The sequence below is a fragment of the Eretmochelys imbricata genome, chromosome 1 (genome assembly GCF_965152235.1).
Source record: "Eretmochelys imbricata isolate rEreImb1 chromosome 1, rEreImb1.hap1, whole genome shotgun sequence".
Classification (NCBI taxonomy): domain Eukaryota; kingdom Metazoa; phylum Chordata; order Testudines; family Cheloniidae; genus Eretmochelys; species Eretmochelys imbricata.
In genome coordinates, this window is record NC_135572.1 from 60,535,996 (window position 1) to 60,562,807 (window position 26,812).

Sequence of the window (26,812 nt, forward strand, 5' to 3'; positions counted from 1 at the left end):
GACTATTGCAGGACTAAATCACAGCGCCTCTTTGTTACAGTTTCCCTATCTATACAAAAGGAACGATACCCCTGCCATCAGACTTTGCAAACAGTTAATTTAACCTTGTTTGAAATTTGTACCATGTTCACCTCAGTAAGACCAAAGTGTTGCTTTCACAGAAAAATTAAGAGCTCGAAATCAGAATGTGCCATCCAGAGGGGATTTCCATTACAACCTCTCTATGCATGCAACTAAGCAGAAACCATTTTAACTACAGGTATAGAATTCCTCCTAGTATCTGACATTTATCATTCTACAGTAACAAGTGTCAAGCATTTGGGTGCTATAAGGTATTAAAAGCAGATGTGAAAAGTTGTGGCATTTCCTTTGAAAAAGAACACAGGGAGTAAAACCTTAAATTTTACTTCAAAGAAGATTACATCATTAATGGATCCTAAATATAACATTAAACAGGATCATTTAACAAGGGTAAGTTTAGCAGTAGCAAATGCAGATCACCACCAGCCTCTGTGAGAAAAGCAGGCTCGTACGTGTTACATTTACACAGTCTATTTTTAAAATCTCCGAGTACTGTGTGAGATGCAGGAAATGCAGCTCCTGCTTGAGTCTTAATCTACTTTCCAGCAAGAGATCTATTAAAATTTTAGCTTCCATGTTGAAACACCAGCCCATATACAAGTTTGGATACAGAAAATACCTGTTGCTTTTTCTAGTAAGAATGCAGAATCACTTACTATCCTAGAGCAAGTTTGCTTTGCTGACAAAACTTAGCAGCAGTGATGAGTCTGATGCTTTCTTTTAAAGCTGATTTTTAGAGGCAGTGCAAGTGAACAAGTATGCCTTCAAGAGGCTCTTTTCTATGAGAAATTGTTTTAGAGCCCTGCACAGTGGAGGAGGTTTTATAAAATTAACTCTCAAAGAAGCTAGATTTGTACACAAGTCCCAGATCCATAATAGCAATAAAATGCCTTGCTCTTTTGGCTACCACTTGAAGTCAGGGGGAAGGCAGGTTTTTGGGAATTGGATACCTCTCATATTGCAACTGAAGTACCCTTCACACTGACCTCGCTTCTTCCTTCCAGGATCTGGTTACCTTGCAATAACTGACATGACAAATAGCACTGGGGCAGAATTTCTACCATTTGTGATGCCATCAACTCCTGCAGCAGAAATAAAGAATCCTTGATTCAGCAACAAAGCTGAAAAGCTAGTTCAGCAAAAAGGTTGTTTATCTTTGACTGATCCCGTAGAAATTCCCCTCTACTGGCCTCCAGGCATATATACACTGTCCCTTTCTCTTTCCTTAATGCAGCTGCTGTAACACATTACTCTGTACCTGTGTTGCTGTTTGTAGAACAATGGAGACATTCTACTTTCCTAGAGCTCTGCCTTCCTATTGTTTACATCCTCCTCTCCTCCTTTCTCTAGCCTCCATGACTGGGGTGTCAATATTCACTGTCTTGTGTGTCCAAGTTAGAGCCCCGTGCTGCACTTACTACTTAGACACAGTGCTTGCTACCAAAATCAAGGGCACTAGTCATGGTAGTTTTAGGGCCTCAGCCCAGGGATTGTAAAGTCTTCAGGAAAGAGACTTGTACAGAGTAACACACAGGCTATAATAAAAGACATGCAGCTGTAGAGGCTATTTGAATTTGGAGGACAAATGATAAAATTATTTTCCTTACCATACACTTTTTTTAGTGGCTAGTTGCAGGTCTGTAATCACGATCAAATACGTTTATGCCTTTAATCCCACAGTGTGTTTCCTTTCTGCCAGCCGTGCATACAGCAGCTGTGTTACCCCACAGCTTCACTGCCCCAAACTAGAATCTAGAGGAGGATCATAAAATAATCCAGTTAAGGTGTAGCCTGATTTAAGCAGAGAAGATAGAGATTTACATAGATTTTGCTGTTCTCTCAGCACAGACTGCATCAAAGAAAGCTTTTACAGTGAAATACCACTATGCTATAAGAACACACCCAGAACCACCCAAACATTACAACTGTCTACTTGCATTTGTGTATGGTGGGGGTTTCTAGCAACTTGTCTGGAGAAACAGATTCTGCAAGAGCAAAGAGCCTTTAGCTAGGTCTGGCTTGAACTTTGGTTTCGCCTCCCCCCCCCAAAAAAAAGAGGCACTTTGCTTCCTTTACTTGCTTGCGATTTCCTCCAACAACGATAGATTTATTATACAAATCCTCAGTCATGGGAGAGTCAGGAAATGAATACAAATAAAATGATTTAATTGCAGCCACAGTAAAGTTGGCACTATATACACACAACGTTCACTGTTTATGGTATTGTCAGGAGGCCATGCATTTTTATTGCACATATAAAGTGTACAAAGATTCATGAAGATTTTCTTTTTAGCCATACAGGTTAAGACTGCATAAAAAAGCCGGATTACAAAATATTTAGCGCTATTTACAGCCAACTTTAAGCAAATACTGAAAGTCACTATTAGGAGGAAAACAAATTAATTATGAAAAAAACAGGATTTGTCAAAATAATAATTACAAAACTTCATGTTGCCATATATACATCATAAAAAAAATACTCAGGAACCTGCATTTTACCCCTCCCTGCAGCAATCAATATTCCTATTTATATAGTCAATTTCTGAATGCTTTTAAAGTTTGATATACTCTGAGTTGAAAACCTATTTTCTTTATATTGTTCATGCTATTTGACAAAACAGGTATTTGTGCAGCTCTGTAAAATATTAAAATACATTTTAATTTAGTGTTAAAGTGCACAATATATTTTATAGGAAACCATATGCTAGCTGCCAGTCAAAATTGCAAAGTAAGTCAATGTTCCCTCTATAGAACAAAAGCTTTTACTTTGGTTGAAATAACTGAATATTCCATGCATACTGTATGTGCCATTATACTGTCCTTGAGTTCACATTTTCCGCCAAACAGATGGTTGTTGATGTGTACCATCATCTGTGATGTCGAAAACACAAGGTCTGCATTCAAAACAGTATATATTCAGGATTAAAAATATAATTCCTTGGAATACTGGTGGTTTTTTAAATGCAGTGTCTCTCTGTGTGAACAGGCATGTAACTCTGCCTAGAATATGCAATATTGTGACAAGTGTACACATTCTTCAAACAGATGGTTATTTCTCTCTCCATAGCCTCTTTCACTCTTTCATTTGCCCTCTACATTGCCTCACTTTTGCTGTAATGAATTTCAAACTCTCCTTCCTTAAATGTAACAGGGACCCCTAACGGCCATCCTTTCTACCACATGCAACTTCCCTGTCTTGTTTGCCTAAATTACTTACATCACGAGATTTCCATACTCCCCCCCCACCCCCAAAAAAAAAGGATGTTCAAGAGGTCGTGAAAATCACTGTGCTAGAACTTTTCTACCTAAAATATCTGTCTGACAATGACTGAACAATAAATTAAGCTTTAAAACCTCCTTTTGAAATTAAAAGTAATGAAAAAAAACTTTATTTCCTACCGCTGAATTGGGACAAGGGGTCTGATCCTGCAAACACTCGCTACAGGGCAATCCCACGGCAGTACATTAACTACAAGGAGAGCACTCACAGCAGTAAGCCCTGCAAGCTGCAGTACATATTTGAAGGGTTAGGCTGTTACAACGACCTAAAACAACTGCAATGAAATTATATTTTCTCTTTAAAAAAAAAAACCCCAAACGTATATTTGACTATCTAGAAAACTTTCTATTTTCACCTTTCTTGTGCTATTTTTTTATTTGTTCCGTAGTGCTGTATCCTTTTAAGATTACCTAAGTTACAGTGCAAAATTATATCTCAAGACACGTGACGCTAATGCACATCAGTTATTTTGTTGTAATAAAAGTTTAATGTCTTGTGCATAGTAAAATAAGTATCAATCAAAAATATTTGTTCACATTTGTGTGTTCAAGTTTAATCTTTCCTTTTTTTTTTTTTAATAACAGCTATATACAAATAAAAAGGTGTGCTTCTCTTCAGCTCAACCAACTTCATCTACTGGGGGGCAGAGGGAAGTGCTGCTGGAATGTTGGAAACTAACTGGAATGCAGACCAATGCCACTCATCTTCCACAAACCCTAAAATAAAGAATGCCGTCCCAGCTAACCATTCTTTTCATGAAAGCACCTATTTTTGTTTACCGTTTATCAGACATATTAGAAAATACAATTATGGAGATCTAGAATTACTGCACACCAAGTAGAATAAAAAATAACTAAATATTTATATTAAAATAAAGTGTTTAACCACAAAAAAGCAGTAATAAAATACAGTTTCCTAATTTACATTTTGCATCCAAAGGATGAATAACAACTCACTAATAAATAATATTTATATAAATATTTTATGGCTGAATATTTTTAAAATGGCCTGAAGCAACTGCAGAAAAACAAAACAGGTTAAAATTCCTATTAAAAAAAAAATTAAGATGCTCTTGTGTTAATAAGATGAACATATTTAGCTGCAAGGCAGCTGTACTCCACACTTATGTAAGCGGCAGAGAGGTGGCTGTTTTAATAGCTACTGTACAAACTGAGCTATGAAAGCAGTGGAAATGCCAGTTTGTTTTATAAAATGATTATTAGTTTGCAGCTCAACATATATAGATAGTCTGAAAGATGATTTCAGTTCAGAACTGTAGGAATACTCTTTTGGAGCAGAAGGGTATTTGTCAATGCAGTTTGAAAAGATGAGCAGTGTTTTGATACTTTTATGGCACGTTGGAGCGGATTACAGCAGAAATAGTAGTTTCATGTGAATAAAGCTTGCTTCATTGTGGTTACCTCTAGTAATGCTTGAACTGTTATGCTCACTTTTACCAAGCCCTTTTCTTCTAGGATGTGATGTGGTAGGCAGAGCTTCTCCTAAAAGAAAAAACAAAGGAGTAAAGATGAGACCACCTACCTCTTATTTCAAAATCTTGCTTTATGCAAATACAGCTAGAATGCAGTTATCACAACAATCAGGAATCATTTAATTAGACAACAGTCTATGCTTTTTCAGAAAGGATTCTCTTGTTTTTCTGATGGCACACTTGGCCTAGTTTGAGACTTAAGTGTTCTGGATGACTCTAGGCCAACAAGAAACCATCTTATTCTTACATTTAAAAAAAGCAACCAACATTTTAACACCATAAAGATTCACAATTAGTTTTCAGCACCAAGTCTGATGGTACATTAATTTAGCATGTAATCACTGTAAAGACACCAACATTACAGACAATAGTGAGATACTGTGACGTGTGCCCATTACTTTTTAAAAAAATTCCTGGGGTGAAATCCCAACCCTCTTGAAGTCAAGGGAGTTTTGCCACTGAATTCCATAGGGTCAAGTTTTCACCCTGGAATATAAACCTTGAACAGCAGTGATTACAATCAACAGATTGAAACGTGAACAACAACATTTTACATTTATATTGATGTGCAACGGGATCACTTCATCCATCAATGGAATGCAGCAGCCACAGAGCTACATCAGAACAAACAAACCTCTAGTCTATTATTCTGACTCTAACAGTAGAGAATAATCGATCTTTCAGAAGGAGGTGCAAGAAGCCCCAGAGTGAACCATTATGAAATAGCCTGCCAAAGGGGAAGTTTATTCCTCATCCCCATCTGTTAGTGGCTGGTTTATGTTTTCTAAAATAATGCTTTCGCTAATACAGCTGTGGATATTCCGATTCATAGAAACATCTAATCTTGTTTGTCATCCTGCTAAACTCCTGATATCTAATGGCAATGAGTTCTATAGGTTAATTATGCAAAAAACTATTTCCTTTTATTAGCTTTAAACGTTGTTCAATTTTTTTGAATGTCCTCTTTCTTTTAGAATGTGAGATAGGGTAAAAAGGAGCATCTGATTTATCTTCTCTACACCAGGCATTACTGTGTCTACCTCTGCCGTATCTCCCCATATTCATCGCCTCTTTAAATTAAACAGTTTCAATCTTTTCAATCTCTCTTCTTATGGTAATCTTTCCCAATCTCTAATCCCTTCTGATGAGAACAGAATATAGCATACACCATATAATAATGATATAATATTTTCTATCCCATTACTTATGCATTTTAGCATTTTGTTTCTTTTATTTAATTTTTTTTTCCCAGTGATAACTGGATTTTTCTCCAAGTTACAGTTCAGTTAGAACCCACTAATTTGTTTAAATGACTGAAAATATTTCCTCTAATGCACATGGCCCTGACCTTGTTAACCATGAGAATTTCATCTGTCATTGTGCTTTACCTAGCTTGGACAGATCCCTCTGAAGTTCCTCATGGTCACCTCTAGCCTTGACTAGCCTAAATAATTCTGTATCATCTACAAATTTTGCCACCTCACTGTTCATTCCCAGATAACTGATAAATATATTAAACTATACAGGTCGTAGTATGGGTCTGTGTGGCACCCCACTGTTAACTTCCGGACACAATGAACACTGACCATTTATTCCTACCATTTGTTTTCTGTCATAGCCTGCTTCCAATCCATGACAGTACACTCTCTCACTCTAAGACCACTTACTTTCCTTAATAACCTCCTGTATGGGATTTGGCGTATACTCTTACAGAAAATGCCACCAGATTGTTAATGAACGCAAGATGTCAGGACCTCAATTATATAATCAAAATGCTGGCATCTTCAAAAGTAATAAAATTCTCTAGACCTTGGTTCAATACTGTCTCAGAGGAAAAAGTACCACAATACAACTTCATGTAACACAGAGGTTTTTCCTTAGAAGCCCTCTGTCCAAGTTGTGTCTCAACCAGACTAAGCTTACCTTGAGGTTAATTAATCATGGCACAAGGCTGTGCATCTACAGGCCATAAATACATTTAGTAGCCTAGTTTAAAACAAGATAGAAATCAAACTCTGCATCTTGCGTGTCAAATATAGGACAAGAAGGGAGATCCAGAATTTGTTCAAAATTATTACATCTGCCACTGGTACTATAATTGATCTTTAAATGTAGAAGTGCAAGTATTTTTGACTTATCTTACTTGTAACTTTTGGTGTGTGGTTATACTTCTGTATCTATGAGCATACCATATTTTGGCTTCTCTTATCAAATTCACAAGAAATTATTTGAGAAATGTAAGCTTCAAGATTGTGAGGTTGAGTGTGTCTGTGGTACAGATACACTACCCCATGTCCTACAGCGAAGGTGCTGCAAGGTTCTGGCAGTCTGCTCAAGCTGGTTTATATTACATATGGAGTCTGTGGCTTTCCACCACTTTGGCTATTGTCTTCTCTTCAATGTGTTGGCTTTTGACATTATAATTCATCACTGAATTCACTGGTGTAATGAAGCACAGTATATCTAATCAATCAGCCCTGACACGTATTAATGTTGTGAGTATCTTTGCCTAGAGTGAAAGGGACTTAATTGAAATCATACAAACAATCTCAGTGGGGCCAATCTTGTGTGACTGTGAGGTCCTGCAGACTCTCAAAGTGTCAGGCAAGACTGTCATTAACTTCTGCTTCCTCATTAAGGGACATTTCTTTCTGGAGAGATGTACAGAGACCTTGTACATCTTAAAGGCTTAAAGTTTTTCCTTCAGATGCAAACTGTCATGTAACTTGATGTATGATTGGTAGTGGAGTAACTAAATGATAAAAATGTTTTCAGTTTCAAATACAAGACAAAAATGAAGGTTTTCTTCACTTCTGGTAATATAAAGTTTATTCAAATATGTCTAATAGTTAAGGAACTGTGGTCAATCTCGTATCTCACAACCCACTTGCTCATAATGTCTTCAGTTTTAGAATCTCTAGGAATAAAATATTCTGATCTGGTATTGTCAGATAAAAAAAATCTTTACATTCTATACTGAATATGTTTTAAAGTCAGATGAATTTTTTTTAAAAGTTGTTTCTACTCCCACTGGATATGGCCCTCCCCTCACCAGATAAGGACTGGGCTAAGAAAACCCAATAAAAAGGTGATATGAGTTTCCTGTCTGAATATTGATCATTATTCTTACATTTTCAGATATGAAATTACTGTATATTAAATTATTGGACACTGAAGTGAGTATTTGAAAACCAAAGGAAAAAAGTTACAAGCATTTGATAAGAGAGGGACATCACTTTAAAAAAAAAAAATCACTGCTAGGTATTTGTAAGTTTGAATGCATTCTTAAAATGATATGTTTGTCCCAAATCACTTCTACTGAAGCCAAATCTGTATCAAACACAGTTCAGTTTAAAGAGATTTATACCTCACACTTAAAAGATTTTTACTGCAAAACTGACTCACTATTCATCTAGCCACCTGTATCAGTCAGAGCTTTTGTTTTACCTATTGATTTTTCCTGGCTATAGTGTTTATTGTCTTACTCATAATTACTCTTTGTGATTAACTGTAAATAAGTTCAGTCATTCATTTTAAACCATAAAAATCTCCCCAATATTACTTTGCTTTATCTTTAAAGAAAATGAATTAACCAGTCCAAAATCTAATATAATATTCTAGTCAAGTATAAAACTAATACCTAGGAGCTCTATTCTCAAATAAAGGAAGTTTTTTTTAGGACTGATATACAAGCAGACTCTAGGTTTAATTTCTAGTTTTTAAAGCAGAAATAGGTGATACAAAGGAAGACAGTACTTTGTAACCAGCATGTTCACTTTCCCCATAATACATCTCCTTGTCCCTAATCTCTTGCTTAGTTCCCGTCTCTCTTTCACATGCTCGAAGGCTTCTACATTACCAACAAGAAAACGATGGACAATGTAAAGTTATAAAGAACAAACCAATGAACAAACACAAGGGTTATGTGTTTTGACAAATATCCCAGAACAGTTACTGGATCCTGTAGCATCCTATAAAAAGAACACACTCCTTTCACCTCATTGTTTTCATAACTAACTCAATTCTCTTGTTCACCTCAGTAAAGAGTTTAAGTGCTGAGCTTTACATTCCAGATTTTTACATTGCTCCCACTATCTAACACAACCTTCCTACCTCTGCACACCCTAATCCTTTTCAAATCACAGCTCAACAACATTCTATGACCTTTTTTTTTAAATAAGAGAAGAATCAAATCTTACTAAGGGTATTATCCAAACTCCAAGGAAGTCAGTAGGAGTCTTTCCAAAGACTTCAATGGGCTTTAGATCAGATCCCAACCCTCCCAATTACCCATATTCAATCATTCTCCCCGAAACTTGGCCACTTCCTCTTCCTCCTCCTCTTCTCTTTCCTACCACATCTACAAATGCTATCTCTAAGACACAAGGAATGCACTTATCCTACAGCTGTCAAACAATCAGATGAGAGAAACTCACTATATTATATGACAATACTGCAAAACTTTTATAGAAATCTAGCATTTCTAGGCACTAGACCTCAGCTATGGAGGAACTCGCCCATGACTACAGTAAGACTTTAGGTAACTGACAGATTCTTTAAACATCTTTCCCACTTTTGGAAGTGATTTCTCTCTATCTTAAACTGGCATAACACCAGTGTAACTCCACTAACTTCAACACAGGGTATGATTCATCTCTCAGTAGTATCTACTTTGAAGTCAATGAAGTTATGTCACTGCAAAGAGAGTGTGAGAGAGATGGAGTTGGGCACTTCATTTCCAACACCAGTGATGGTCTCTACAGAATCTGTCAGTCAATACAGAGGAAGGACCCACCGATTTCTGCTTTGGTCATGGATGGGTCTTTCCACAACAGAACACACACCCTGATGAATTACCCAGGATCTAAGGTCTGCTTCTAATGAACTCAGTGGAATGATTGACACCTAATCATTGAAACACCTAATCATTGCAACCAGGCTAACCACATTCTAAATTTAAATTAAATTTAAAAAGACTGATATAATTTTGAATGTTATTTTCAAATTTATGTCAAAGGAAAGAACAAACTTCTTTCAATCAAAAATGAGGCAAAATGTAACAGTATAGAGAAGAGAGAGTCCGAGCCAGTAGGCTGCGCCACACAGCCACCAGCAGTCTAGTACGAAGAGAAGACAAAGTTGTAGGGATAGCCAAAAATGCAAACGCTAGCCTCACAGTAATCTTCTAGCCACAGAACAAGATGGTTGATTTAGCTGGATTTAAGGAAAAACAGGAAAATGACGGCAAGCAACAGTAGGGGGGATTCAGTATGAACTTGGCACTTAAACATCTCTCTATTTTCTTTGACATTAGTTGCCTTAAAGTCAAGGCTACTGTGTGAAGTGGACTAATCTAGGCTAATCGACAACCTCAAGGCAATTAACATACAACTGTCTGTTATTAAGGGAGTGACTGTGGCCACTGAATCAGGTAGGTACATCATAAAGTGATTTGATTTGATTTGCAGATGTTAACGTTCAGGACCCAGCTGTATTTGCGAGCAAAAATTGAAGAGTGAATGAAATTTTGCAATGTGGCAAGTGCTATTCTCTGCTCCTTCTATTTCTTCCCCACATTTGTAGACATAAGAAAAACTGAAATATTCTGAAAAGGCTGCAACGTGTAGCTTCTTAGAGACTTCAGATAAGAAAATGAATCTCATGTTTTTCACGTAAATAATTGGAATCAAGTATTTTGAAATTTAAGTCATCATTACAACAAAGAGGACTAAACTAGTTTTAAACAAAAACCTCTCAAATACTTTTTACAGTTTTATATACTATAGATCAGTAATTCTCAACCAGGGGTCCAAGGCCCCTTGGGGGGACCGTGAGCAGGTTTCAGCAAGCAGGGCCGGCATTAGACTCACTGGGGCCCAGGGCAGAAAGCCGAAGCCCTGCTGCATGGGGTTGAAGCTCTGCCTGCTGAGGCTGAAGCTTTGTGGGGGCTCCTGTGGCATGAGCCCCCGCAGGCAATTGGCCTGCTTGCTACCCCCCTAATGCCAGCCCTGGCTTTTATATGCAGAAAACCCATTACTGTGACACTGGTGGGTCGTGGAGTTTTTATAGGATGTTGGGGGGGCCTCAGAAAGAAAAAGATTGAGAACCCCTGCTATAGATACTACTTTTCATTTTTATACCTTTCCTTGTTCGTATCTCAGCATCACTGACGCTATCTGTACATCTCTGGGAACACTGTGTTGCAACAGATGGAGCCCAGGAATTAATGTTATTGGTTTGGGGGGGGGGTGGGTGTGGGTGTGTGTGTGTGTGTGGGTGTGTGTGTGTGTGTGTAAGTGGCTTTTAAAAACTTCACAATGACAGATTAGTGTTCTTTCACATACACAGGGCCTGATTTTTAAGAAGCAGATATCAGATATGCATGTGGAATACTACATTCATTATTAACAGCATTTGCAGTTGCGGTCAATAAGTAACCTCAATGTTATGAACTGCACCTATAATTAATTGTAGACACAAATATTTTCAGAAACAAAATTTTACATCCCCAACTCAGAAGGCAGACGGGGGGCCTTTTACAAATCAGGATCATTCCTTGCCATATTACTTTAAAACACATCAAATATTTTGCCTAAACACTTGACAATTTCACTTTAATATTCTAAGAACACAACAGCCTTAAGCTAAAAGGAGAGTTAATTCCAAAAGCCTAATAATGATAGATAAGTATAATAAACAGCAATAGAAAAGGTACGCCTATAGCTAAAGAAATTCAAATACACCAGAATCTCACATGTAAGTGTTTAGATTTGTGAGATGAGAGCTAGTGAATAAGAATTGCATTTTGTATTGTGCATAAAGTGGAATGGATTCAAAAATCCCTATTGTGCAACTCTCTTCTTTTTACCTAACACTCAGATCATGTATTAAAATATGAGGGAATGAAGTAATTGCTAAGAGTCTACTACAAAATTATTCTTGACTCCTGCTATCTTAATTTCTATATATGCATACACGGAAGTGGTGCTAGTTTTTAATGAGAATGTGAGTAAAATGCCAAGGACATTTCCTTTTCAGGCAACATTGCAGAGATAGACAGTGATGTCATTATAGCTTTTGGAACAGAAAAATAGGATTTCACCTTTATTTGCTAAGGGCCTGACCCAGCTGCCATTAAGTCAATAGCGATCTTACCAATGACCTCAATAGGAGCTGGATCACGTCCAAAAGCGTCTCCAACTAGTAAAGCTTTGAGAATACATCTATGAAGTGAAGAAGCAGGTGGGAGGGTATTACGCTGCATGCTACCCAAATAGATGCCTTTTAAATACTTTCAATGCTATGACAATGCCACATGTTCTTCTATCTACAGATTTTTGGCTTACCAGAAAAAACAAAATATTTATGCACTGTATTGTAATTGTATATTAAATTAAGCAGTTGCTATTATTTGTATGGAGGTACAGACCAGATGACCTAACCAGAATCAAAGCCCAATAATGCTGGGCATTGTACAAACATACAGTAAATCTGAGTAGCTGCAATCTTGGAACAGATTACAAAGAGTTTTGAAATTTCCTGATAATCATCCTGTCATGGCAATGGGAAAACCACTGGTATTAATGGGGAGAACATGTAGAAGGAGCAGATACAAAATCACAACTTGTAAATGGGATATAATGGGCATATCATAGCACACACTACTTTTAACATATGCGGCAGACATTCAGCAGTGAGCAAACAAGTAGCGCTACCTGCTAAAAGCAGACTGCACCAAGTCTATGTAGATGAATTCCCATTATGGAGAATAATGGAGGAGGTGGAGAAACACTATAATTTCCAACGTGTGGAGCTGTGAGTATTCTGGGTACAATACTATGAGGAACAGCATAGAAATAGACTTCTGAATTTATCAGAGAGCACTCTGAAGCAGATGCATCAGATATGTATTGTATCTTTAAGCCAGTTTTCACCCTCTATTCCTCAATTCAGGGTGGGGATACTTGACTTGTAAAAGAAGGGCAGGCAGTTCTGTTTCACTTTTGCATTATGTTGAAATTTATAATCTACAGAAACATTACAGTCTTTATTATGCAGAAGCTGAAGGTATATTTTACTCAGTGCTGATGTATAGGGATCAAATGTATATAACAATGTTATATATTATCATCATTAACAACTGTGGAAAAGAGGAGTCTGGTACTGTAGGTGTAACAAATGAATGTTTGGAGAACAACAACGTAGGCTTTGTCTTCACTAGAAATGCTGCAGCTGCATCGCTGTAGTACTTCAGTGTAGACACTCACTACCGTGATGGGAGTGGTTCTTTCATGACTGTAGTTAATCCACTTCTTAAGAGGCAATAGCTAAGTCAAGGGAAGTCAACCTCACGAAGTCTACATCAGGGTTTAGAGCTTAGCTATGTCGCCCAGAGGTGTGGATTCTTCAAACCCCGAGAGATGTTGCTGGGTTGACCTACCTTTCTAGTGTAGAGCTGGTCTTAGTTACAGTTACAAAGCCTAAGGCATTCCTTCACAATATGGTCTGGGTTAACTTCAAGTCCACAGCTATAGGGAAACACTTGTAATGTTCCTCTTTGAATCTTGTGTTATAACTTTCCTATTGTTTATGGGAATACGAGAATTTACTTTTATTCTCAGCACTGTACATGATGAATGTGTTTATTTAATTGGTAAGGTTTGGGACAAAAAGTTAATGCAGTATCAGACAGGAACATTAGCAATAATTAGTTTAGTCATTCTGTTCAAAAGCTGAAAGAAACTGAAGAGCAATTAAGTTCACTCATTTTCTAGAAGCCAGGTGAAGAAGCAGATCTGGGAATCACAAAGGTAAATTAATTGAGGAGACTGACATGTCTGCATTTGTGGATTAGAATTTATGGGTAAAAGCTGTAGGCAGTTTAAGGATTAAGTAACATTCAATTCAGAATTTGTATTTTCAGGCTATGTTAAATCACTTTTGCAATATGGGCTACTTCCTAGTGTATGAGAAGTCAGCTTTTTTGGACAAGTTTGTGGGTTTGCTTATCACTGTGATTTGGAAAAAAATGTGTAGTTGTGCAACCAGTTTAATCCAATCCACCTCTTGAACAGCAATTCAGCTCTCATATCCAGTGTTCAGACTGAGGAATCATTCAGAACATGGGAGACACAAGCCTCTGTTTCTTTGCACATCAGCAACCTTGAAACAACTGCTCCCTTATCTTTCCAATGGTTGGGAGATTTTGGATACTCTGGGTAATTAAACCAGCAAAACGTGTCACTAAAAATATCTGGCACAGGCCGAGATGTATAACATTAGGATTAATATCATGGGCTGGTAGCAACAAGTTTCTCCACCTGATTTGATTCTAATACTCTAAATACATACAAAAATATTCATGTAAATAACATGGGAATAGGGATTGTGTAACAAACATAGCAATGTAGAAAGCACTGGCAAAGAGATCGGTTTAATAGACGCCTCAATTCCTAGGGGAATTCCTAAATGAGTATATTTATATATTCAGGGGATTGGTATTCTTGGGTTAGCTAAACTGATATGTTAGTAACATAATTTATGTTTACATTTCATTATGAAATAATTAGCATTTATATAAAGCTTTTCATCTGTAGATCTCTAAGTGAAGGGAAAACAACTAAATACACATCTCTACATATTGTTAAAGAATTCTTCTCAGATGTGTTACAGAATATCACCATCTCTGTTTGTACAGGTTTCAGAGTAACAGCTGTGTTAGTCTGTATTTGCAAAAAGAAAAGGAGTACTTGTGGCACCTTAGAGACTAACCAATTTATTTGAGCATAAGCTTTTGTGAGCTACAGCTCACTTCATCGTGTAGCTCACGAAAGCTTATGCTCAAATAAATTGGTTAGTCTCTAAGGTGCCACAAGTACTCCTTTTCTGTTTGTATAAATGAGGAACAGACAAGAATATTATGTAACTTGCCCAATGTCACAGAAAGAATCAGTGGTCTGCCAATACCCACTCTGATGCCCTACTCCCTGCACCATGTTGCCTCCATTACCTTCATCCTGAAAGACCCTAAGTTCCCTTACAAATTCTGAGTTCTTTGTAATTTGGCATGGAACATGGCATGTATTTAAAAATGCACAGCAACACTACACAGTTTGACAGGGAAAGAGAAGATTACTGTTTCCAAAAGAAACTGGAGAAAAAATTTAGGGGGGGGGGGGAATTGTAATGACCACAGACTGGACTTTGACCAAAACACCAGAGTAAACACTCACTTTTACAACAAGTACTATGGGATCTTTACTGATCTTAAGGACCATGGTTTCTATTCTTCATTTGGAAGATGGCACCTCTAACCAACAAAACATACTGAAAGAGAATACCGCCATCTTCTGAAATGCCAGTATCACTTCCTTCAGCACCTGGGTGGTTCCTTGGGTTCTCACCTCCAAACACTGACCAGGCTCAATGCTGCTTAGGTTGTAAGATTTGATAAGACCACAGCCCAAAATGGTATATAGATGCAGTTTACTGCATCTCCACAATCTGTGAGCAACCCAGGCAGTGTGGAGGGAAACAAGCTGCAAAAATCAAGATATATGTATGCATTTAAGCTAGGGCTGGGGGAAGTGGAGGGCGGGTTTCCCTCTACAATCAATTTAAGATTCTGCTACCTCTAGTCAAGAGATTAATAGAGAGGTTATAGGGGTGGAAATTTGTGAGACAAAGGAAGGAAATTAAAGTACCTGTAATGTGTCAGAGATAAAGCAGAAAGTTTGTGTGCACATGCAAACAGGTTATGATGTTAGCACATTCCAGTGATAAGTTATGTACATCAAGACTATAAAAAGTATGTGGAAAAGACAAAAGCCTATCAGATCCCAGGAGCGAAAGGCAGAAGTTGATTGTGGGGTTTTCTCCCCGAGGGCCAGCAGGGTGTCAACAGTCTTTCGCATGTGACGAATATCCGACTGCAGGATGTCATACGGAGAGCAGAGGTCAGCCTATCCCGAAGGGCAGCCATTAGAACAGAAAAAAACAGTGCATAAAATTAAAAATACAAAGAGATAGAGTTTGATAAAGCATCACAGTATTCTATTACTAGTATAAATATGTAGGAATATATTGTTTCTTTCAATTATTCCCTTAATTTACTACATGCACCATCTTTCTTTTGTTTCCTCTAAATAATTAAGCTATCAAACAATATCAAAACACTAGCACAAATATACAGTGCAAGCTCAGAGCTCAGTCCTGCAAACCTTTATAGACGTAGTCCATTCAATCACTTAATCACTTAAATGGGACTAATTGCATGATTCAGATTTTGCAAGAACAGGCCCCTATAAAAGCAAGAAAGTTCTCTTAGCAGTTGAGACAAACCATGATACTGAAATCTCAGGAAAAACATACTAAAAAATAAATTGTTATGAATATAAATACAATTGTTCACCTAACATCACATGCACCTTAAAATCTGGTGATTAAATTGTTTACTTTGGCTGGTACTCTGGGATGAAAATTGAAAGAGACACTGGTTAAAGGATACTGATTAGTTTAAGAAAATTTCCAAGCTGAGGAGTTTAAGGCTCAAACTTCTTATTTAAAATTTTAAAATTAAAAATATGTGAACCTAAGCTATTCATACATTTTTGGAAGATATAAATGCCCACATGCAGCTATTTAAATTGGAATACAAACATCTAAGCAACTTGTTGCATTAAGAAAGTTGTACTGAGCAATGATATTCATGATAAGCAGACGATATTCGGTTATCATTACACAAAATCAAACCTAAGGTGCACACTGATCTTTTTAAAATTGGAAGATGAAAACAATATGATGTGTATTTTTATTCCAATCTCCTTTGCACACATAACCTCTCTATCAATGCTCAACTCAATGCATACATGTAAGTAAGAGTATCTTTAAAAAAAAAATTTTAAGTTGCGTAAGATGTAGGAAAGACAGAGCCCCATTTCATAAATTCCAGCTTGTTCTGGGCCAACTATATTCAGTTATTAAAGGAAAATAATTCCTAGTATATTATAAAAAACCATGAAAAATCTGCACGCTTAGCTGTCTAAAATACTTTAATGCTATCCAACTTCACAATGTAGTCTTAATTAATCATCAAATTTTCAAAAGCATTCCAGAGCTCTTCTACTCTGAGAAATGACTGCGCAGCATTTCTGTAGGGAAGCTTGTCTACAGAACTTGCCCCACAGAATCCATGGTTAATTGTGTATCAAATGTTGCTAAAGCAAATTTGCTAGTAAGATAGTTGGCTTTTCTCCCCTAATCTGCAGGCTTGCACTTTCAGCCTGGGATCATAAAGTCAATCTGGGACCTTTCTTCTCTGCAAATCATCATCAGTAATAAAGGTGTTGCTCAGGCCTTCAGTTACACCTTCTCAATAAATATCAGTGGGTTTGCACTTAGTGGGTTTGAAACTTAGGCCATGTCTGCACTATGGGGACAATACTGGCATAGCTATGGGTGCCGTAGCTATGCCTACATAAGTTCATAGTATAGATGCAACCTACACTGATGGAAAGGTTATTTTTGACAGAGCAGAAACACTATCACCCTGTGCAATGGTAGCTAGGTTGACAGAAGCTTCTGTTGTCCTAGCTGCATCTCCACTGGTGGTTAGGTCCACAAAGCTATGTCGCTCAGGGGTGTGGATTTTTCACACCCCGGAGAGATGTAGCTATGTCAACCTAAATTTTATGTGTAGACCAGGCCTCAGTAAGCCACTGTGATGTTGATATACAAGAAGGAAGAGAATTCACCTCGTTCTCTCTTACCATTGTTGGCTCTGGCTTTCACAGGGGTAGAAAGCTGTAAAAACTTAATTTTGTTACTCAAACTATCAGTGCAACACTGAATATACACAAAAAAAGATCCGATTAGTGATGGTGGGGCATTTTTACACAATCACTTTTCAGAATGGAAGCATGCTTCTAACTCCAAAGTCAAATGTTATATAAATCTCAAAGGAATAGTACTTGAATTTGGAAAAGAAAAGAAGGACACATGCAGAGTTTAAAAACAATGCTAAGTTTTGTTTGTAAATCTGAATTAAAGCATAAGATTTTTTAAAAAATTCAGACTTGTGAACTTGAAATGCTCATTTTTGAGCACAGAACCTGTTAAAACCAAAATCTCATTGACACAGATACGAAATATTATGTTTTACTGAAAACACTAATAAACATTGCACTAGCTTTCTAATCGAGTACAAGGAATTTCCTATAAGAACTGCTGTTTAGTGTTTTAACTGGTGAAATCAGACCAACCCTGAGAAAAGTCTGACTATTCTGCAAATTTATTTGCTCTATAAGTGTTTGAATATTCAAATATTTCTCAAATTAGTAAATATTTCAGGCATGATAGACTATTTTCTCCTGCTGGTACTAGGTAAAATCTTTCATATTATGGATGCCATCTAGTGCTTCTGAACTCAGGAGACAATATTCTTTATCTTTTCAATAACTACAGTATTTCCACCTCAGTTATCAGAATTTTAGTGACTCTGATGTGAATTTGATGTGATGTGAATTTAAAAACTAAATAATCATATGGCTAAAGGGTACAACATTACAGAACAACAATTATGCTTGGATAATCAACAATTTCAAACATTCTGCTCTCCTCATTAAAAGCACAAATATTATTAGTCACAACTAAAAATCTCAGCACAGGTATTGTCCCAGTTACTAGTGATTTTTTAAACGTATGAGCAGCTGCATGCCTAAATGGATCATGCAGCTACCGAAACTGCGCATACAGAATAAATATTTAGATGGAGTAGATAGATATGGAAGGTTAATCACATAACTGGCCGTTTGCATGCACAAGCTCCTCTGATTATTCATGCATCCGCAGTAAATTGTGCAAACAGTTTTGAAAACCAAGCCCATATTTTAATTCCTAAAAATAAAATCTCAATGGTAAGTACTCAGAATTGCATGAAAGAATGCAACTATACTTCTGTGTATGTACTATATGATAAATACCTAGCTAGGAAACTCAGAGGTAAGATTTTAACAGTATACTATACCACTTGCAACCATACTGTAGTCCAAATAGCATATATTGCCTAGCTGAGTGGGAAAAATCGATACCTGATACAATTGCATTGCAACTCCATGAAAGTCTCCAGAACAAACTGTGGTGAGGCAATTGGTCAGAATAAGAGCGTGAGTGGAAAACTGGGGGGTGCAAATATAGCGGTAGCAGTGAAAACAACTAACAGGTTGGTTATAAGATAAAGCTTTAACAGCAACTAACTGCTGCCTGGCACCTGTTCCATTACCTATATCCATTAATGATGGCAAAGTACAAAGGCTTGGATTCTGCTAAAATGATCAGCTGTGAAATAGTAAATAATTACGTTCACTAGGTATCACAGTTAACATCCCATTGAGACTAATGGGGACAGTTCATACTTGTCTCAAAGCTACTGTTTCACACTGTCTGAAGACTGACAGCCACTACTGCATGGGTTAACATTCACTTCACATTTTGAAGATTATTTTGCAGTCGTAAAGATGCTAGGCTTGATGTGGTTTTGTTTGTATTACAGACATCTTACATTCTGGGGCATATTTATGCAACCAATTCCAAAAAAACCCCAACATTTAAATCTGCATAATAGAACCATAGAAACATAAGACTGGATGGGACCTAGACAGATCATCTAGTCCAGTTACCAGCTGACAGGTGTTTGTCTTTTTCTTAAAAACCTCCCATGATGGAGATTCTACAACCTCCCTAGGTAATCCGTTCCAGGGCTTTAATACCCTTACCGTTAGGAAGGTTTTCCTTATGTCTAACTTAAATCTCTCTCGCTGGAATTTAAGCCCATCATTTCCTGTCCTGCCCTCAGTGGTTGAAGAGAACAATTTGTCACCCTTCTCTTTTAACCTTTTACATAACTGAAGACTTATGTCCCCCCTCAGTCTTCTCTTTTCCAGACTAAACAACCCTAATTTTTTTCATTCTTTCCTCGTAGGTCATGTTTTCTAAACCTTTTCACCATTTTGGTTGCTCTCCTCTGGACTTTCTTCACTTTGTCCACATCTTTCCTGAAGTGTGGTGCCCAGGCCTGGTCAGTGCAGAGTAGAGTGGAAGAATTTTTTCTTGTGTCTTGCTGACAACACATCCAAGAATGATGTTTGGGTTTTTTTTTTTTTTTTTTGCAACAGTATTACATTGCAGACTCATACTTAGTTTGCAATGCATTAGAACTCCCAGATGCTTTCTGTAGTACTCCTCCTTAGGCAGTCATTTCCCATTTTGTATGTGTGCAAATGATTGTTCCTTCCTAAGTGTAGTACTTTGCAAATGTCCTTATTGAATTTCATCCTATTTATTTCAGATCATTTCTATAGTTTGTCAAGATCATTTTGAATTCTAATACTGTCCTCCAAAGGACTTGTAACCCCTCCCAGTTTGGTATCTTCCACAAACCTTATAAGCGTACCATCTATGCCCTTATCCAAATAATTTATGAAGATATAGAATAGAACAGGACAGATCCCTGCAGAATCCCACTCAATATGCCTTTCCAGCTGGACTGTGAACCATTGATAGGAGTCTCCCCTGTGAAATCCGGTCTTTTGTGTACTTTTACCTTATACTATAGGCAGGGCCCTTCCAAATTCAAGGTCCATTCTGGTCAATTTCATGGTCATGGGATTTTAAAAATAATAGATGTCATGATTTCGACTACTTAAATCTGAAATGTCATAGTGTTGTAACTGTAACCCAAAAGGGACTTGTGTGTGTATGGGGAGTTGGGGGGGGTGAGGGGGGTGGGTGGCAAGGTTATTGTAGGGGAGGTTGCAGTACTGCTACCCTTACTTCTGCACTGCTGCTGCTGACGGCACTGCCTTCAGAGCTGGGCAGCCAGAGAGTGGGGGCTGCTGGCCGGGCGCTCAGCTCTGAAGGCAGTGCAGAATTAAGGGTAGCAATGCTAGGACCCCCCCCACAATAGGCTTGCAACCCACTTTTGCTAAAGTCTGCCTTCTTGAAATCCATTGTCTTTATTCTGCTGTTTTCCCTTCTACCATTCCTTAGAATTATGAATTCTCTCATTTCATGACCCAAGCTGCCTTCCACCTTCAAATCTCAACCAGTTCGTCCCTATTTGTCAGAATCAAATCTAGAACAGGCTCTCCCCTCCTTGCTTTCTCCACCTCCTGCCATAAAAAGTTGCCTTCAATGCACTCCATTAACTTGTTGGATAATCTGTGCACTGCTGTTTTTCCCAACAGATGTCTGGGTAGTTGAAGTTGCGCATCACACTACCCAGTGCTGTGCTTCGGATGAGTTTGTTAGTTGTTTCAAAAAGCCTCATCCATCTCTTCTTCCTGATTAGATGGTCTGTAGGAGACATCACTCTGGTTTTTTACCCCTTTTATCCTTACCCAGAGACTTTAAAACAGGTTGCTTCCAACTTTTGTCTCAATCTCAGTGCCAGCATATACATCTTTGATATAAAACGCCACACCTCCTCCCTTTTTCCCCAGCCTGTCCTTCCTGAATAAGCTCTATCCTTCTACACAACTATTCCAGTCATATGAATTATCCCACTGAATCTCTGCGATGCCAATTACGTCATAATTGTGATTATTCACTGGTATGTCTAGTTCCTCCTGTATATGTCCCAGATTTCCTGCATTACTATACAGACATCTAAGATATTCATTAGATTTCCCCTCTATATTCCCTCTTGTCTCTCTTTTGTCCCTGATGTGATTATACTATAATCCTATTATATATATAGTCCTGGACATATTTTGCTTTGTGTCAAGACAAAACTTCCAAATTTGTTGACCTGTAAGTGTCTTTATGACTCTGAGCACTCCTGAGAGGCTAAAGGCTGTGGGCAGATGACTGAGTACCTCAACAGTGTGTTCATACATATATTAATGGTGAATTTCAAAGCAAAAAAGTGAGCTTTTATGTACAAAGATGGACTGTTTTTTTCCTGCCTGTTTATTCATTTAAAACAGTGGTTCTCAACAATGGGTATGTGTACCCCTGGGGGTGCACAGAGGTCTTCCAGGGGGTACATCAACTCATCTAGATATTTGCTTAGTTTTACAACAGGCTACATAAAACGGATTAGCGAAGTCCGTACAAACTAAAATTTCACACAGACAATGACGTGGTTATACTGCTCTATACACTACTATACACTGAAATGTAAGTACAATACTTATATTACAAGTAATTTATTTTATAATTATATGGTAAAATGAGAAAGTCAGCAATTTTTCAGTAACAGTGTGCTGTGACACTTGTATTTTTGTCTGATTTTGTAAGCAAGTAGTTTTTAAGTGAGGCGAACCTTGGAGGTACACAAGACAATTCAGACTCGTTCAAGGGGTAAAGTAGTCTGGAAAGATTGAGAGCCACTGATTTAAAATACTGTATGTCCTGAATTCCTTTGGTTTGCTCAAGGACCTTGGCAAGATCTTTGGAGAATCTTTTCCTGACACTCAACATTCAACTGGGGGCTGGAAAAGCTGCAACCCATGACTCAATGTCCTGTAAAATTATCATCCTCCAAATCACATTGCATGTTTGCATCTTCATACTACACTTGTCTCAAGGTCAGTCATGAAGCTCAGTGAGCATATGGTTCTGGAGATCCTTCAGCACTATCACTAAACAGCATCCCACCTTATTCCACTGAAAGCCCCCTTCTGTTTAAACGCGTCTAAAATCTTCCATTTTGATCACCCTCTTGTACTGAAACAGCATTCAGCCCGTCCCAGATCATCCATTTTTCCTACAGAGACATATGTTAATGTGATAGGAATAGAATGCTACGCTGTGGTGTGGGTTAGTAGGCATAGGAGCTGCCAAGAAAGGGCTGGAGCTTAACGGTAATCTGTTCAGAAAAGAAAACAAATTAATTGCAAATGTTGTATTCCTATTGCTGGAGTCTCCTGAGACAGTAAGGCTACATAAGAACAATCAACATACATTCAAATGTTAGAAAGTGGGGAATGTCTCTCTCCGCACTTTTACAGCACATTGTTCCTAGACAGATTCTTGATCTATCTGGGCTTTGGCATCCTGCTAGCTACTCACACAATCATATCTACCTACCACTGATCTTTGTTTCCAACATTTTCTCTCTCTCATTCACTCGTAAAACACAGCAAACTCCAAACACTTTCACCCATCTAAGCTCTGAAACACAATGCCTTTTCCAGGAAGTATAGCAGTAAATTTGTCAATTGCCATCCATGCTGAGTAAACCTGAATTCTCTTACAGAATTCCACAAGATCTCTTATAAATTACAAACCTTAATCAAATGTCCTTGATATTTAAGTGAATGAAATTTTATATGGGTAGAAACTAATGTTTATTTATTTAGATTTATGAGATTTGACCCTTTGCTTAACCCTCTATGAAAACATGCAATATATAAACAGTTAGTCAAATGGCGCCAAAAATCTATAACAAGTCTGCAACATTAGCAGAGAAAGTTTATATTTCATTGAAAGCTGCAAAGAGAAAAACAAATGTAACCCCTTAAAGAGGCGACGCGTGGCGGGGGGCAGTTGGGGTCATGTGCCTTAATTAAAAAACAACCACCTTCCTTCTCTCCCTTCCCCCAAAAGGCCATTTCCAGGCAACTCTGATTACGAGTGCATCAAAGGTTCGCTCACATCTCACTAAACATTCCACACACAGGCTGCATACATTTTGACACAATATTCTCATAATACGGAGACATGCCATCTTATTTCTGAAACTAATCTTTTTAGCCCACAATATGCAGCCATTCTAATATTATCATGAATATTTTACATTACATAACTTTATGAAACCAGTTACTGTGCATTAATAAACTGTAACAGATGGCCAATATAATCATTTTTAAAATAGAGACATAGTTCATAACACTATGGATTACAAAGTTTAATTTTAACAGTAATTCATTGTAGATATGAGAACAATCCTCCCTCCCAATGCCTCTTCAAATTGCAGAAAGGGAGAAAACACTGTTTGTTTTGCAGCCCTACAAATAGAGGTCAGACTAGTGGATTTCTTCACATTCTGAAAAAGGAATCCTTCCATAACTTAAAGACTTTGTGTTCAAGTCTCATCCCAAAGTAAAAACAAATCTAAACATGTTTTAAACTCCTGAAAGTAAACCTTAAAATAAAAGTGCTCTCAGAGCCTAAGTTGTACTGTTAACAAAAATACAATGACAACATTAAGTCATGTACAGTTTTATGTTTGTAGTTTTATATTTTACTGCATTAAAAACTAGTCTGTATACAAACTAATTCCTCATACTGAAGGCCAATTGTTTGAAATGAAATGGTCTTTAATTACATCAGACATATTTTTGGATACTGGGACAGATTCTGATCTAAACTGCATCAGTGTAAATCCAGAGTAACTAAATTGTATCATAATGAGTTACTCTAGTATAATGTTTATCAGAATATGGACTACTGGCATTCTCTACAGAAACCTGAAAATGTAAAATCTTAAACTTTCTTGAGTTTACTGCATTTTGTCATTTCACATTTCTACAGTGATACTTTAACACTACAGTAGAACCTCACTCAATTTGCATTTTGCTAATCTGCACATTCATAATTTACACATATGAAATGCTCTCCTTACACCTCAGCAAAAATGTAACAGAGCTCCGAGATGAGATCTCATATTACCAATTTCTTTGACAAAACATACTACAAAATATGTAATATAGTATAAAGTATAAATACTTTAAACTAAGCTTTTAAAATAAAAGCACCAAGTAAAACACAGTTATCACTTTTAAAAAACTTAATATTAGTTTTATATAAGGAAAAATTAGCATCTACTTGCTAGTAGATATTTACTAGTTATTCTCTATAGGAAATACAAGGAGGTATTGGGATTACTGTAAATACTCTTATCTAGCTATCTATGGCAAAACTGGTATGTTTTCAAAAATGAAATATTATCCATTTTGTTATACCTTGTACCTGTTTTATTGTTGAGTTTGCTAATGCACAAAATTCAGTCATTTCTTAGTGGGCCTTCTAGTCAACCCAATCCAGCAATGCCTTTAATTACAATAGTCTCATTAACGACAGTAGAACTATAAACTCATGAATATCTCATATGAACACCTTAATGGGACAATTCATGTGCTTAAAGCTAAAAGCATACATACGTGCATTGTTGAATAAGGGGGTAAATGTTTGACTGTAATAGTTCATAAAATAAGACACGAATCATTTTAGCCATAAAATAAAGAGCCTTCAACTGTAAAATAACACACAAGTTATGCTTTTTGGTGTGTTTTAGGTCACATTATATTGATAGACATAATTAAAAATTACCTCTGGTATACCCAGTTTCCTACATGCATCCAGAAAGTTTTCCACATTTCTCCTGCATTTGGCCATACTAAGTTTAGGCTGAAAAAACAAGGAACCATGGATTAATGGGACAGAAGCTAATAATATACAGCAGTCATCATAAAATTCTGCCTATTAAATGACGTTTCTACTGCTGATGAAATATTTAGAGGAGGTTGTTCCTGAAAAAATAAATTAGGAAATGGTAAACAGTAGATTGACCAACATCTAATAACTGACAAACTGCCAACGTACTAGTCTCCTACTGCCACGATGTCTCCATGCCACCACCCATCCATCACGGCAGTGACCTCTGTGGCACTGGCAAGGGCAGAACAACAGTGGAGGAGGCCAGTGCACTCTGTAAGCCTCCAAGGGTATGTCTACTCTGCAATTAAACATCCACAGCTGGCCTGTGTGTCAACTGACTCGGGCTCATAGGGCTCGGGCTACGGGACTGTAAAACTGCAGTATAGATGCTAGGGCTGGAGCCGGAGCTCTGCAACCCCACAAAGGGGGAGGGCCCAGAGCCCGGGTTCCGACCCGAGCATCTGCACCACAGTTTTACAGCACCCACTACCCGGGTCAGCTAACATGGGCCAGCCAAAGCTACTTAATTACAGTGTAGATATACCCCAACTCATGCGGTGACCTATCTCAGCAGCTAGTCAGAGGACATTCTCAGATGGTCTATAAACCTTCAAAAATATGCTCAGAAATAAGAGCGTGGAAGCCTTTCCATTCCCATCGTGCGTTTTTATAGTTGAAGGTTTTTTTCTGCTTTTTAAAAATCATAATCATTGGCCTGGTTTTCCTTCATTTCTATTTCTCTGTGTTTTGCAATTCTGTTAAAAATGCAGTTCTTTGAGTTGGGTATATGTTCTCCTTACTAATGCATGTTGTTAGTAGTAGGAATTTTTAGTAATGATGTTCACATTGCATCACAGACACTGAAGTGGAATTTGCTTCCATGTTCTTCTGAAATGTGCTACATACCATAAAAGTTCCCTTCTATGCTCTCTTTTCTTCCTCTCAATATCAGCCTGTCTCTTTCTATGTCACTCTCATCTGGCTCAGCTGCACTGAGAGTCTCCCATTTCAATCACTGTCTCTTAATTTCCATTGGATGGTCTTGTAGTGACTGGCCCACTCAGCCTATACACTCTCAAATCAGGGCTCATTTATGCAAGGACATTCAGGAAAGTGAAAATGAATGAATTAAAGTGATAAAGTTAATATGCATAAATAAAAACATATTAAATCCTCATGTGGATGTTCTCATTCAGAATTAAAGTGGCCTTAGTTCATTGCAGCTTAATTTTTCAGGAGGCTACTTTACAAACATGCAGCTTTTGGGTGCATTTGCTTTTGTGCATGCCCAGGCTCTAGTTTTGAAATTGGGAGTGCGTCCAACTCACTGTGGGCTCAGTTTGTGCACATGAAAGTCTGGCTTGCAAGGTTCTGAAAATCTGTCCCCTCTAATAATCACGTGCAGTGGAAGACTGGCTTACTTGCAAGAAGTGGTAATACTGTTCTAATGGGAATTTTACAACCCAAACATCTCAGGCTGTTTTAAGATGTGTATAAAGGGAATCATACGTCTTTCACAT

The 26,812-nt window shown here is 37.5% G+C and overlaps 1 protein-coding gene across 8 annotated transcripts in view; it reads right to left on the reverse strand.

Annotated features, from left to right (window-relative positions):
* Positions 1-2,226: 2,226 nt before the first annotated feature.
* The window catches only part of LRCH1 (leucine rich repeats and calponin homology domain containing 1), a 237,738-nt gene continuing 213,152 nt past the window's right edge, over positions 2,227-26,812 (reverse strand). For 5 of the 8 annotated variants that reach the window (XR_013345476.1, XR_013345473.1, XR_013345475.1 and 2 more), the window contains 3 exons: positions 25,185-25,262; positions 15,557-15,814; positions 4,793-4,863 (listed from right to left, as the gene is read on the reverse strand). Coding sequence is in view for 3 of the 8 variants with exons in the window: in XM_077811488.1 (XP_077667614.1) it covers positions 4,036-4,077; positions 4,783-4,863; positions 25,185-25,262 (201 nt within the window). In the remaining 5 variants the exon portion in view is untranslated. Of the gene's footprint in view, positions 4,864-15,556; positions 15,815-25,184; positions 25,263-26,812 lie in introns of all 8 variants that reach the window. The other 3 variants (XM_077811500.1, XM_077811488.1, XM_077811513.1) reach the window with 3 other exon arrangements.